We start from the raw sequence: 15,042 nt of genomic DNA, 5'->3' as shown, positions 1-15,042 counted from the left end.
TATATAAAGGGTAAATTTTTAGGTATTTTATTTAATCATCAATCACCTGGTTAGACTCCCCTTGGAAACTGGACCTGCTGATAGGCAGTCTCCGTGTGGGAACCATGGCATGCTTATATCCACCGACATTATAGTGCTGCTGTCATAAAACACAACTTTATGACTTCCATTAAAGCATTTAAAAGATATTTCTGAATAGAATTGCACTAGAAAGCGTAACTTTCCCCATTGGCCAAGCTTTAAATTTCTGCATATCAGGTAGACAGAGCTGCCTGATCCTCCAGCCACTATCCAGACTCTTATTCCCATACAGACTCATACAGACCATGAACTGCAGCAATTGGGGGAAAACCCATCCCCAACAGCATTGCTCATGGATGGGGAAACCAGCAGGAGACTGCCCTGCAGGGCAGGGGAAAATCTGGTTTAACAATTGTGCTAAAACCTTGGTGAGTCCAGGGAGGCCTGGACCAAAGGTGTTCATGAGTGAACATAAGAGAGAGGGACAGGCACGTGGGGAAGGGGGGATGCTCTACTCTTATGCTTCAGATTCTGCATAAGACACATTACTGATATAAAAATAACAATAATTACTCTAATGATGCCTGATCCTGCTTCAGGCAAGTCCAGGCAAAACTTTCCCTGACGTGAGCATTACTAGGTCAGGCCTGTGGTGATTCACATTTTCATAGTAGTGTACAGACATAAATTGGTGAATGAAAGATGTGCATCAGGGTTGTCTGAAAAACAGGAGTTTCCCTGGTCTCAGAGGATCACTCTGCTCTCCCAAACAATGGGAATCAAGGAAAAGGGAGGAGAATGCTACCAGGAAAATAAAAGGATGGTTGGATAAAAGGCAGTGTGGGTGTCTGTGGGTCTGACAGGAAAAAATTCTATCAGGAATGAACAAGGTTCTCATCACTGCTCCAGGAATGGCAGAATGACCCTAGGGTTAAAGTTTTGCACTTGTGAATTTAACATTTTCATGGCTTTTATTAATATTATAAGGGAGATTATCAATCATCAGTGATTGCCAAAGTGGCCAATAATCCAGTGATTTTCCTGAAGGTCACTGGCTCCTTTGGAGAGGTCTGACCTTGCTGTCCAAGGCCAAGTTCCTCTCCTGCACCTTCCTCAGGAATGCCTGCAGATGGAAGCTGCTGGAGACTCAGGGACTTCCACAAGCACCAAGCTCCACATTTTCACTGCAACCTTCACCCTGCCCAGCCTTTGAAGACCATCATCTTCCAGCAGGATGATGCACTACCTCACCCTCAGCTTCATCATCCTCAAGGAAGGGCACAGGGTGCTTTTTTCTACACCCTATGTATCTTAACAGACATAAAGCAAGGCCTGGCAGAGGCAGCACAGATCAGAGGCTGCCATTCGCTCCTGAACTTCTTAGGAAAGGGGATCATTATAATTTCCCTCTTTTTTCCATCCTGAAACATAACAAAGTTAAATGACACCCAGCCTTTCCTGCACCTTGATGCAGGCTATGGTCACTCAGAGGGCTGGAGTGTGGATCCATTGTCTGGCAAAAGGAACAGGGAGAGGCGGGAAAGGTTAAATATTTAGAGTTCTGCAACTGCTCTTCTCTCCAGACTCAGTAAGGAAGATGCAGGGTGGGAGTAACTAGGATAACCCCTCCTCTGAGGAGTGAATCAGCTTAGTCTCCTCTAGGTCAGGTGCCAGCAGTGAACAGCAGCACTGCCCTATTGCTGATCCCCAAATCCCTCTCTTCCCTCAGCAAGAGCCAATTTGCACACTCTGCCTGCCCAGCTCTGCCTCTGGAGCTGGGACCCCGACCTCCAACCTGGCGAAGCTGCAATGAGCAAACAAACCCCTGCTATTCCCCCCGCCCAAACCACACTGCCAGTTAAATGTCATCTGTGATCTCTTTCTACAAAAGATATTACAAAACCCCCCTCCCCAGCCCCCCTCCCCAGAAAACATGCTTGCACGCACACATCCATGGACACACGTGCCCACACACACACACACACACACACACACACAGATGCTCCACACACGCACATTCACACAGGAAAAACAGCTTGCAAACTCCTGAAGGTGGAAAAAGGCATCTTGCAAATGTGCCTTAGTTTTGATAAGTTCCCTCCTCCCCCCCTTCCCATAAACCCCACGTTGCCCCTTCCCTCCCAAATAATTGCCTTGTCTTCCCCTCCCTTCCCAGCTCTTCCAAAATAAATATTCTTTTTATTTGTTGGTTTAAAAGATTCTTTTAGGCTTGTAAGCAAGAGAGAGGGAGAGAGAGAAAAAGAAAAGAAAAATCTCATAGCGTGAAAATGAAACCCCATCATCTCATGAAAGAATAAACATGAAGGGGTTAAGAGCAGTGACAGAAGAAAGATTTAAAAATATATAATAAGACTGAAAAGTGAAAGATGAAATTCAGTAGTGAAATGGAAGTGAGGATAGAGCATTAGTGAGCACAGCCAAAGATAACCTATCACCCCCACCAGTTTTTGACTCAATTTCTTTAAATCTCCCCCCTCTTTTTTTTTTTTTTAACTTTTCTTGGTTTTGGGGTTTTTTTGTGTGTTTTTTCTTTTTTTTCTGTCTTTTTTTCTTTTTTTTTCCTTTCTTTTTTTTTTTTGGTTTTTGTTGGTTTTGTTGTTTTTTGTTTTTTGTTTTTTTACAATGGTTTAAGTCCTTCAGCAGGAAACCAAAATCAAGACAAACACATCCCTCCCTGAAACCAAACCCCCTCCCGTACCTTTCTCTCCCTTACCCCACCCCACACTCCGTGGTTCTACATGTGCTGAAAAGAGAAGAGTAAGCTTAGAATAAATCTAATGAACCATAAATGACAATGATAAGTAAAGAGTAAAACCCAAACCCAAAAGACCACAACACTCCTGTGTTGTCATTGTCTGAGTGTCCCTATTTTCTCTCTCGGTGGCCGCAGGCATCAATTTACATAGTACAACCAGTAAACAAGGTTGAAGAATCCAAAAGTGATTGGAAAAATGATCCGTGACCACTTGTCAATGGTGCTGACGTCTGTCAGGTCTGGGATTTTGAGCTTCAGCTTGGACGACCGCCGGCGCAGGCGGCAGTTGGCGCGGTTGCGGGCGGCGGCGGCGTGGTGGGTCAGCGGGACGTGGCGGTCCAGGGTGGGGTGGTGGCCAAAGCCATCCCGAGAGGCCAGCGGCTTGCGGAACTGGATTCCTGAGCCTTCGAAGGACATGACAGAGTTTCGAGAGTCGCCCACGTTGCTCATAATGTCCGTGGCCAGCAGCTCGTTGTTCATCTCCAGCGTGCTGAGGAGGATGTTACCGTAAGGGTCAACCTGGAATGGGGAACACAGACATGGAGGTACTGGGGTGTCCTGTGCACCTTTAGGGGCGATTCTGAACGGATTTCTGGGTAACAATACTGTTGGAAATGGTAGAACTTATTAATTTTTAAAGTTACTTTAGTCATGGGTTGGTTCGCCTTTGCCGAAGGGGATGGAATTTGAGGTTTCTCTTCAAAAGATTCTGTTCACTGAGGGTTTGAATCTCACTGGGTGACACATCCATCAACAAAAAGAAGATTCCTAGACTCTGAGAGCTTAATATCTACAGGTTGGAGGTAGCCAGAAGATACAGAGGAGATAAAGAGGCATTAACAGATATTAAACCCTTGGCAGGTTTCCAGTCTGGGAAAAGATTGATAAGAGAGCCAAAGAATGAGGACCAAAAATAGCATTGATGGTGAAGGAATCAATAACCAATAGGAGATCAAATATTAAGAATTGTGTAATGCAGAACCAATGAATGAGAATTTTTTTTTTTTAATATATAAGTATGTGAAAACTCTGGTGAAGAATCATGTGTGGTTGGAATGATTTCCACTGCACACCCTGGCCAAAATAAAGTAATGCCTGACTCGTTAATACTTAAAAGATGGTGCTGGAGTATTTTCTTCCCCAGAGTTTGGTGACAATACCCCTGATGGGGTCATTTGTGAGCTCTGAGCATGCTGCATTTGAGGGATGTCCTCTGCTGCTGGGGTGCAAGGAGAACCACCTGTGCTTGCAGCAAATTTTTAGTGGGGGAAGTGTGATTCTGCCAACACAGGAGGACCCAAAGCCACAGAGGGACTTTTGGCTACACCTGCCCCATGCAAGAGGAGGGTTCTGATGAGACTGGATGAGGATGATCAAGGAGGAAAAATCCCCAGTAATCACCAGACAAAGGAAAACTGGAGTTCATCTCTCACGATGAGCACAAAGGCTGCTCCGCAGCTCAGCCAGGGGAGAGCCTGAATTCTCCTGCCACAATGAAAAGAGAGGACAAACCTGCTCTCTCACCCTCTTCTCCTCGTAACGGTGGCGCTCGTTGTTGGCCTTGCTGATGCGCTCGCTCTGCTTCTTCTGCTGCCGGGGCCCCCGCCCGAAGAATATGTAGTTGACAAAAGCGTATTCCAGGAGCGCCAGGAACACGAAGACGAAGCAGCCCATGAGATAAACATCAATAGCCTTGACGTAGGGGATCTTGGGGAGAGTTTCCCGCAGGTGGGTGTTGATGGTTGTCATGGTGAGCACCGTGGTGACCCCTGTGAGGAGAGGGCAGGTGCTCTGTTACCGATGTGGGATGGTTTCCTGAAATGCTGTGCTCAGCTCCCACATCCCTCCTTCCAGCTGGACAGCCTCAGGAGGGATGGGAGCAGTGCAACTGGGAAGGAAACTCATTATTCTAAGCCCACATGCCCACTACAAATCGCTGCAGAAAACAAACCAGCAGCAAACAGTTGGAGAAAGTGTCAAAGCTGAGTATCACCAGCATGATGGGGATCAGCATTCTTTGGACCCTGTTTCTTTAAGTCCCCCTGATCTTCCCTTTCCTCTCACTCTGGTAGGAAACATTCAGTTTTGCTCTGCCTTTTTTACCCTCTTCTCCCTTTTTTCTCTTTCATGAGCTCATCAGGCTTCACAGTGTGCTACTGAATGCCTCGGCATCCTTGGCATGAGTTTATAAGCTGCTGTGTCTTTCTAATGCCATGAATTGGAGAAAGAGTGAAGAGATTTCCTCTTCATGGCACTCTTTTTTTTGCCTGCCTCGTAGGCTTCTGTCCTTGACCCCATCAGTTCCCACCTTCCTCTCACCAGCTTTACCATTCATTACATCAATTATCACTTGTACACATTCCTCCCATGGTTGTCACACTCTCCTTTTTAGGCCTCCTCACATTTCTTGCATCTTAAATAAGCATTTTGTGAACACTTTTGTGCCCATCTACTCAGTTCCAAAAGCCTGATTCACTATGATTACTCTCACAGCTTTAGTCCTCTTCTTCAGCTTCTTCTCAGACTCTTCCCTTCTCTGGACTGTCAGAGTGGCCTCAGACCTGCCTCTCTGACAGTCTTCTGCCAGCTCCAAAAAGATGGCAATGAGCCTTCATGCTCCTTTTGGGGGTGATAACTCTTCCTCCTCAACCTAGTCTTCTTCTCCTGCTTCTCTAGCTGCTCTCACTACCTTGATGATCTTCTTTTCTCCTTTTTCCTCCTCATCTTTCTGTTGGCAGCTCTAATAATCTCCATGACCTTAATTTGCTCCTGTGGTTCCAGCCCCACCTCTACAGTGATGGCTCTGTGTGCACCCTCGACCTCTGCTTGTCCTGTTTCCCCTCCCTCACCCTCGCTGGGTCTTTGGTGTCATTCCTGGTAAAAGACTGAAAGAACTATTAGCTTTCAGTTGGGTAAACAGAAGGGAGATATATTTATATACACACAATATGGTCTATATTTAGGCAGCAGTCTAAATATACAGAAATCTTAGGCAAAGAAAGGGAGAATAGAATGTTCTCCATGTCTCCATTAAGAAGCGGACAAACTGAAATGGACACTTAGGGCAGAGGTAAAGAGGAGCTCTTTGACTGTGTGAGTAGGTAAATCTGGAGATAAAGTGGCCAGAGGAGGCTGTGGAGTTTCTTTTTTTGGAGCTTTTTATGGATAAGTTAGGTCGAGAGCTGTCAGGAGTAGTTTAGGGAGAGCTATTGCAGTTCTGATCTTCTGATGTTTTTCTTCTGTCTTTTTCTTTGAGTCCAGATGTCAGCAGAAATTCAACAGCTGTGCATCTCACCTCCACGCTTCTGCTTTCACAGTGTCTGCCATGGTCTCTTTTTCTCCTCTCTCTGATTACACTCCTGCAACTTACCCTTTCAATTTACCAAATTCTCCTTCTTCCCCTCCCTGTCTCCCTGCTCCAGCCCCTCCAAGCAGGCAAAGCCAAATCACCTCTTTTACACCTTTGGACAACCCACCCCTCCTCTGAGTCTTCTCAAACCCTTTCTTCTGGAGCTACTTGAAGCCACCAAGCTTTGCTGTAAGACCCAGCCTCTACCTGAGCTGCACTGCCTCTCTGAGCCTTGTCCCACTCACAGATCCAACCCTGCTCCCTCCTTGCCTCTCCGATTGCCTCTGAACTTTCCCTCATGTCACACAGCCCCATTCTCATACGCCAGCCATCCCCCCTTTCTCCTGTTCCTCCTTCAAAACCCTCATCTGCCATCCACCCCCACTTCCCTTCTGTTGCTTAAAAGACCTCATTTTTTTCCCCTCTTAGAGGAAAACATTCCTATTTAGGAGAGCATGTGCCAAAGAAAAACTTGGACTTTAAGTGCTGTCCCACATTTATCTTGGCCATGAAGGTCTTCATCTGCAGTGAGTGCCTCTGTGGGGCTTGAACTATCAGAAAAAACATGTAATGACCCTTCCTATATTTTTCTTTCATCTTTTAACCATTCCCATACAACTTTTTGGCTGTCCAGCCTCAGCATTAATCACCCAACTGAGCACTCCTGGCACACTTGTTGACAAAGAGGTGCCCAGGTCTCTCTTCTCAAGAAAACCAATGCAAACCAGAGTGGAGGAACTCATGGCAGGGTCTCACATGCCTGAGAATCAGTGACCATCTACATTTTTGTTTAGAGTTTAAACTCACACCCAGAAAATTTTTGGTAGCACTTTCACTGATTCAAATAAAACAGACTCCAGTTTGGGAAGTACTAATAAAAAAAAACCCCTCAAAATTGTCACTCTTTTGATTGAAAATGTAAAGTTTTTCTCAGAAAAGAAATGATGTCCCCTTGGGATGACAACTTTGACAGACTTGCTTAATTATTGCCTCATAAAGAAAAAGGATTTTCTTTGTTACAGCTGATCTCCCACAAGAAAACACCTCCAAAATATAATATGAAAAGGTCCATACCCAGTGCCACTCGTGCAGCAGAAGCATCATAATTGATCCAGAAGGAGACCCAGGAGAGGATGGTGATGAGGATGGATGGCATGTAGGTCTGCAGGATGAAGTAACCAATGTTCCTCTTAATCCGGAAACTCAGGGATAAGCGCAGATACGAACCTGCCAATGAGACATTAGAGGAGGCTGTGGTTTGAGAGGAGGGCAAGCCTGTGTTTGTGCTAAAAGTTTAGGAATTGAAATTTTATTTGGAAAAAGTTCTCAAGAGGCAGGAATGATGAGAAATCTCCTGTTTCCTGCAGCTGGCTTTGCAGACTGGTCAAATTTTGCAAGGGGTCTCTTCTGAATCTGCTCAGCTGTCCCAGAGTATTAAGAAAAGAAACTCTACATAAGTCACATTATTATATCAGCCATCATGGGAGAACGGCTGATCAGTGCTGGAATTGCTGTCATGGTGCCAGCCAATATGATGGAGGCTTACACAGGAGACTTTAACCCTATATTTGGGTGCCACAAGATGATTTTCCAGTGTTTCATGTGCCAGCTCTGCCTCCAAACAGCAATGAAGACCTGAATCATATTTTTCCCATGCTGTTCTAAAAATGGGTTATGGTCAGACTGGGCAAATTCATATGCAAATAGAATAATATTAGTTAATCTGAAGGTCTCTTTTTTATTATTTTCAAGTTGTTGCAACTTCCTCCAAATCTTTTAGCAAACCTAATGAGGATAGTGAGAACAATTAGTACTTTTTACAGTCCTTCCACTGGAACAGGCTAATTTTGACGGGGACAAAGCAGTGCCTCTTTCATTGCTGTGAGACAAAGTCCAAGTCATTCTTCCTCCCCACCTCTGTCCCTCAGGCAACACAGGAGCCTGAAACATGGGTCTAATCCTGGCTGGCAGCTAAAGTAACAAGAAAACAGCAGTTTTAAATCATCAAGGTTGTAGACTGGGAAAAAGGAGGTGTTATTCTCTCACCACTATGTGCCACTTGTATGGCTTGAACACAACATTTCACCTACTCACATTATTTGAAATATTGAAACAATATTTCAGGGGTTTTTTTGACAGGTGTGTGCTGTATTTTGGCAGGGAACTCCTCCTCAGACCAGCAACCAAAATCCAACCCCCTCCAACTTTCCAGCTGGCAGCATCTGAATCGTCCCAGGTATTCTCTCCAAGCCTTTTTATTGCCATGTACAGATGGGTTTGCATCATTTCATAGCCCACTTGCTTCTCAGTGGATATATTTCCTCCTTCCTATTGCACCTACATTAGCTTTGAGACCCAGATGTAAACCACATAAAAATCAGATGAAGGCTGAGAACCTTCTGAAGAGGTTCTGAGCTCAGTCATTATTTTGATTAAGAAACAGAAACAGGAAAGAAAATGGTCAAAGACTTTCACTTTGAAGAGAAACAGACAAAAAAAAAAAAAAAAGCAAAGAAAAGAAAAAAGCAAAGCTGGTGGGTGCAGAAGACCCTTTTTTTATAGAGGAACCCCAGGTTGAAACCTAGACCCCGAGTTAGTGCCCCAGCACTGATCAGCAGCAGGTTTGCCTGCTCCATGCACCCCTTCAGCAGAGACTCACCAGTGGTGAAGACCACTTCCCTGCTGACCAGCCTCTGCTCGATGATGGTGAACTGGGGCAGCTCCAGCACCTCCATCCCCGTGACAGCAGAGTCGTTCCCTTGCCAGAAGAAGACAATGTCGTCCACCGTGTAGCCATCTGCAGGGAGCAAGGAGCACACAGGGAGAGCTAAGCTGACAGGCTGGACCTGGTGACACCTCCATTTGCACTAGGGTGATCTGGAAAAGGATCCAAAGGAAAGCCCACACCGAGCCTAGCCTCTCCCTGCTGGTGTATTTTCCTTCTTCAGCTGAGCTTGGCAATACAGGAGAAGAGGAAAAATTGGCCAGAACTCCAAATTCTGGCTAGAATTCGGGAGAAGGAGGTGAGGCATGGTCCATCCAGCCTTGCCTTGCACTGTGCAACGTTCATGGCTGACATGACAGGGACCTGTGCACAAGAAGCCTCTGTAAAATGCACCAAACATAGTGTTTTGCTTTTTAAAAACTGCCTCCTTTTACCAGGAGGGGGAGACCACACAGTAGAGACTGGTGGGACTGGGTAAACAGGGCAGCTCAGTTTTAAAATCCCAGAGAAGAGAAGATCTGAAAAGAAGGTTGAAGATCAGAGCACCTCCCTTTTCTAAGTCCTCTCAGTCAAAATTCAGATCCAAGAAGTGAACAGAGTCCCTGAGGCTGGGGGCTGCTTTTGCCAAGTGCTGGCTGAGAAGAGCAGTAATGAGAGCAGAGAGGAAAAGGAATCAGACTCAAATATTCATCCTTTACATTTCAGGGTAATGGGTTTGTTAACTCAGCCAAGGGTGCAGCTTCTTGTTTTAACCCCAAGCTGTACATGCCAGACAGGGCTGTGTGGGCTGGAAATGTCACCCCCAAGCACTCTGGACACGTGGGGGATGAGGCCCAGGGGGTGACAGCATGAAACCCCTGACCCAGCAGTGTGATGTTCACAGCCCTGCCCTGGCCTTGTGATGAGGATTCATCACAGCTTGAAAACCAGCAGTGCCTGTGTGTTTTGAAGCCCTTTGGCTGTTGCTGCACAAGGGTGGCCTCAGATTCCCAGTGAAGCTTCATGGGAGCTGTAGGATACAGGCAGGTTTGGCACAGCCCGGGGCACGGCTGCCTTTGGAGTGTGAGCCTCGCTGTGCCCACAGACAGCTCGTGGTCAGTGCCTGCACTGCAGCACAGCAGCCTGGCTTAGGCAGCCACCCTGGCAGCACTGGCAGCTGCCTGGCCATGCCAGGCTCCCAGACACCCAGGAGAGTGCCACCAGCACCGGGGCAGCGGTGGCATCAGGGCAATGAGGAGCTGTTGGATGTACCGGCGAGGAGAAATTCTTCTCTGAAGGTTAAGGGTTACTCCAGCTCAGAGCTGAGCCTTTGAGGGCAGTGTCATCCTCAAGCTGCTGAGTGGACAAAGGGCTCAGCAGTCTGGTCTGATCTCACAGCTGACCCTGCTTTGAGCTGCAGGCTGGACTAGAGACACCCCGAGGTGTCTTCCCAAACGGAATTATTTGATGACTGTGCAGTCTCCAAGCCCACATCCTGCTCTCTCAGTCATTACTGCCCTTATTACGGGTGCTAAAATGTAAACCCCATCTTCCAAATGCCATGCCACATCTGCTTCTGATGGAAATCAGCTAAACCAGGGCTCCACCTCCTCCCCCAGCTGGCATGTTCCTGCTCCCAGAGTGGCAAACCCTCACACCTTCGAGCCCACAGGGTTTCAGGACCCTTGGGTTATCCTCCTCACACGCCAGCTCTGTGCACAGGACCTGCTGCTTGCATCACTCAGCCCCGGGGCTGGAGCCAGCAGGAAACATCCAAGTCCCCCCCGCTCCTCCCGGTGGCTGATTCCAGCAGCTCCCACACCCGCCCAGCTCAGAAACATTGTGTACGATTTCACATCTGAATTCATCTGGCTCCCGTGGTTGTTCCCAATTTCTCCAGGAGGTTCCCCAGCCCTTTCCCCCCAGTGTTCCCCCTCTGCAGAGGTGAACCCAGCCTGTAAACAATTCACCTCTCCTGCACTCAACAGACCAGACTGAGCTGTTGAGGTTTCTCACTGCACAACATCTGCTCCAGCCCTTGAACCGCTTTTTAGCGTCTTTCCCAACCTCTTCCGATTTCTCAGCTTCCTCCCTCAATGTTGGAGCCCAAACAGAGGCAGAGCTCGTTTCCCCATCTCAGAGACATGTTCAGAGGCCAATCAGTTCTGAGCTCTGACTCACGGCTCCCCTGGTTTATATAACAGGGCTCTCTCCAGCCCTTTCTGCCAGAGCCACAGAGCCTCTGGCCATGGTGCCGGGGCTGCCTTCCCTTCCTCACCTCCCCGTGTGGCTCCAGGCCCCTGGGCACGGCCCTCAGTACTGCACACAGGCACACAGCTCTGCCGTGGGCTCTGCTCAAAGCCCTTCCGGATGGATTCCGATTGGGAAGGATTGAAATGCGCAGCGAGCGGAGCCCCGCACGCTGCTATCTTCATCATCCACAAATTTAACAGCAGTGACTTCAAATTTACTTCCCGATCAGCAATGAAAATGTCAAATTGCGGTAACTAATTTTAGGAGATCTCACAGTTAACTAGCTCTATTCCATTTATTCCATTTATTCTATGACCTGCTGGTGTTGGGTACCAATTTTTGTATTTTTGGATTTTTTTATTATGGCATTATGCAATATGAAATCCAGCATGTTTTTCATGAAGCCATTTTTAAGGAGTGTTTCTAAAGGGAAAGGTTGCTCTTTCTAAAAATAAATGCTTCGCTTTGATTTCTAGCTTTAAAGAGAAAACCAAATTTCCATTTTACTTCTAAAAAGTAAACGAACTTTCACAAAGACAAGTCATTTCCATCTGAAATATCGAAAAGTATTGATGTGACGTCTTAAAATGTCAGATTAGCAGCCTGTTTGCAGCATGCCTCATCAGGTTTTTGTTGGATCCTGGCACACAGGCAGGGGTGTACGTGGTGAGGGTTATTTTTGGGGTGGAGGGATGGGATCAACAGGCAGTGCTTATCTCCTACAGGTAAGAGCCCCGAGCTGCTGTGAGGCAGGGGACCACATCTGCCTTTTGCTGCTTCCCAAATCCAGCACCCCTGTATCAGAAAAGGGCTTTTTCTCTGAGGTTTGGGTCAGTTTTGTTTTTTAAAGTACACTGGTTTTATAATCCAGCCCTAAAAGGACTGATGTTCCAGAGTTGCATGGAGGCAAAGAAAATGGAGCCCTGCAGATTGCGAATGTGCAAGTGTGTAAAAGACAAAAGCTCTGAGGAAGGAAACAATTGGATCTCTTCATCTTGGCCTGGGTCTCAGGAATATCGTGAGGAAATGTAGCTTTGATGAACAAATTGGCTTGACATGACCCATTAAGAACAAAATCGCAACTGTGGGTAATTCTCTGCCTTCTGTTTCCTTGGTTCTACTGTAAACTGTTCCCAGACTGCTGGGGAGTGGCAGAAATGACATTGTGGCATTCGTGCCTGCAGCAGGACCTCATTTCCATCCCAGCTGGGTCCCAGGACCCAGAACGGGCGAGGGAGGGCAGCTGTGGGAGCTCCCCGATGGAAGGAGCAATTCCCAGATAATCACCCGAGGCTGCATCGGGAGCTCTGCTGCTCTGGACCAGCCCTGGAGGGACACTGCAGCGCATTTTTATGAGAGAGAGCCGGACCTCCTCTGCTAGCACAGCTGAACAGGATTTCCATGGGAGTCCAGGGAACATCCAGGCAGGGATGAGGGCTCTGGTGCCACCTCTCGTACGGAGCGGAGCCAGGACGGCTTCCCAGGGCTCCCTTAAGGCTAAGGGAGGCTTCCACCGCCCTCCTGGGACTGATTTTAATGCCCAGCCTGCTGCTAGAGCTCCGTTTTCCTGGGAATTTCCCCCATGGGTGAGGGAGCCTGGTGCTGTAGCATCCCTGGGAGGCATCCCCAGGATGCGGGTGGCATCAGGTGGCACCGCGTGGCCGGGGATGTGCCCGAGGCATACGCACAGCTCTCGATCTCCAGCGTGCAGTTCTGCTGGTCCAGCGGGTACCTCCGCAGGTCCATCATGCAGGCGGCCGTGGTGGTGATCCTGAAAAAAATAATTAAAAAAAAAAAAATCTGTTGTGTCTGCTTTTTTTTCTTACCCAAAAAAAAAAAAAAAAAAAAAAAAAAAAGAGAAATGAAAGGCAGAAGTGAAAGTCAGGCAGCATTTGGGGCCGCTGTTTCCCTGGAAACCAGGGAGATCGGGGTGGGAGGTGTGCAGGGCGGGGGGCTGATGCGGCTCACCCCCAATGGCACGGCACAAACCCTCCGTGACTCACGTCAGCAAGGCAGCATCTCTGGTAGCGGGGTGGGGAGGGATCTGTGCTCCTGCTCCGGCTCTCCCCGGAGAGAGACAAAGAGCCCGGGAGCAGAGCCGGAGAGCAGCTCCGGCTTGGGGGGAGAGGAGAGGCTGCCAGAGTGGGAGACGGCAGACACCTGTCCGTGAGGCTGAGGATGGACCCACTCCATCACCCAGCAGTGACCTACTGCCGACCACATTATCACCCCCCTTCCCTTGGAGTTACCCCAAACCCCCATAACTACATCCCCCATCCCCGTGCCCCTCCATCTCCCCCACTTTGGCACTGCCAAACCCAAAAAGCCAGAGCCCTCTGGCAGAGCCCTCCCGCTCACGGAGGCACTCGTGCGCAAATGATTGCGTGGTCATCAAAGACACACGGCGTGGGGGTGTGCATCCCCCAAAAACATAAATACGGGGAGGGGATGAGGGTGGCTGCTGCTTTGGGGGTGTTGGAGCACGGGGAGGACACCGAGCAGCGCGGTGCTCGTGCTGAGGTTCAGCTGAGGATGCCAGGAGGGTCTGTGTGTGCTACACATCGCACAGGGAGGAATATTGTACACAAGTAATATTGTACATCTCTGCGATGGGGGGGTTTGGGGTGGGAGAGATGAGGGCATGAGAGGCAGGGACAGAGTTAACAGCCCAGCGTGGCAACACCACACTGGAGTTAAGAGGCTGCCCCTATTTCTCAAATCTATTGCTCCCCTCAGCCTTTAATGCAGTCTTCTTCCTGTGCGATGGATGTGTGCAGAGTGCTGGAGAGGGGGGAGAGATTGCTGCATTCTCCCCCTATTTTTTCAATTAACCATCTGGAAGGCATTAATCAAGCTACACATTTTTTACTATGTAGGCATAACCAGTGAACTGTTAACTAGAAAGCTTTATCTTCTGAGCCCTGTGGCCTGGGAGAGGGAAAAGAGAGGGAAAAAGAGAAAAACAAGAATCAGGGAGGATGAGATGGCGAACCAGTGAAAGAGAAGGAAAAAAAAAAAAAAAAGAAAAAGCAAAAAACATCAATGGTAGAAAAAAAGAGACCAGAAAGGGGGAGAATATGGATGAAGCTGGACATAAAATTGGAAATGGGGAGGAGGGGGGGGAGAAGGTGGGAGGATAGAAGAAGGTGGAGGAAGGCTGCCCCAGTGGGGGTATCGGGGCAGGGGCTGTGGCAGGGCAGGCTGGCAGCCCCGCAGAGCTGCTGGCTCTTTAAGAAATCTCGTGTGCTAAATTTATCTTCTCTGCTGTCTGTGAAGTCTGTTTGTAGGAGATGAAGCCTTGAGGAGAGCCTTTGCCACTGCCTGCCGTGCTATAAATAGATCCGAAGAGACGAAGGGAATTTATATATATCCTCACTGGGTCTAGATACAACACTGCAACTGCCCTCTCTCCGAGCAGGGGGCCCAGGCGAGCTCTTAACCCTTTTATCTGTAATGCATTTGGGGTGGAGGAGAAAGCTCAAAGGGGGAGAAGGACAACAGGACAGGAACCACTTAAAAAATTACCACCAGGGCTTTGCCATGGCGTGGATTGCTTTTACAGCCTCGCAGTCCTGGGAGGGCAGCTGGAAACACAACGCCTGTCCCACCCTAATCCTGCCGCACTGGGGGAACTGGGCATTGTGGTGGTGGGGGCAGACAGAAAGGGGAGCTGCGACCTTGGCAGGAGAGCCCAAGGTGGGAGGTGCAGAGCCCACGGTGGCCGGTGCTGGGACCAGGAGTGGTGCACGGGGATGAATCATCCCCCTGTGCCGCACACGGCATCCTCTCTCCGGACTGTACCGCACCCCTGGGAAACCGCGGCCACAAACGCGCTTCCCCTGCTCTCCCTAAAGTGCGAGATGCAAAAAAATAGAATAAAAAAAAAAATAAAATGTATTAAATAAAAATTTTCCAGCCCATTTGTGGAGCCCCCCAGGC

General features: G+C 48.3%; 1 protein-coding gene across 3 annotated transcripts in view; it reads right to left on the bottom strand.

The window, feature by feature from the left end:
* Positions 1-2,788: 2,788 nt before the first annotated feature.
* Positions 2,789-15,042, bottom strand: part of LOC102107616 (gamma-aminobutyric acid type A receptor subunit theta) — a 71,671-nt gene continuing 59,417 nt past the window's right edge. For 2 of the 3 annotated variants that reach the window (XM_005527412.3, XM_088062563.1), the window contains 5 exons: positions 12,792-12,874; positions 8,806-8,943; positions 7,221-7,373; positions 4,310-4,566; positions 2,789-3,316 (listed from right to left, as the gene is read on the bottom strand). In XM_005527412.3, coding sequence (XP_005527469.1) covers positions 2,936-3,316; positions 4,310-4,566; positions 7,221-7,373; positions 8,806-8,943; positions 12,792-12,874 — 1,012 coding nt within the window. In that variant the 3' untranslated portion in view covers positions 2,789-2,935. The remainder of the gene's footprint in view (positions 3,317-4,309; positions 4,567-7,220; positions 7,374-8,805; positions 8,944-12,791; positions 12,875-15,042) is intronic. The other variant, XM_005527413.2, reaches the window with a different exon arrangement.

Source organism: Pseudopodoces humilis, chromosome 15, assembly GCF_049639895.1.
Source record: "Pseudopodoces humilis isolate 2021_Gansu_Grassland_sample_001 chromosome 15, ASM4963989v1, whole genome shotgun sequence".
Classification (NCBI taxonomy): Eukaryota; Metazoa; Chordata; class Aves; order Passeriformes; family Paridae; genus Pseudopodoces; species Pseudopodoces humilis.
The sequence above is the reverse complement of the archived record's forward strand: the minus strand, read 5'-3'. Positions and strand labels throughout refer to the sequence as shown.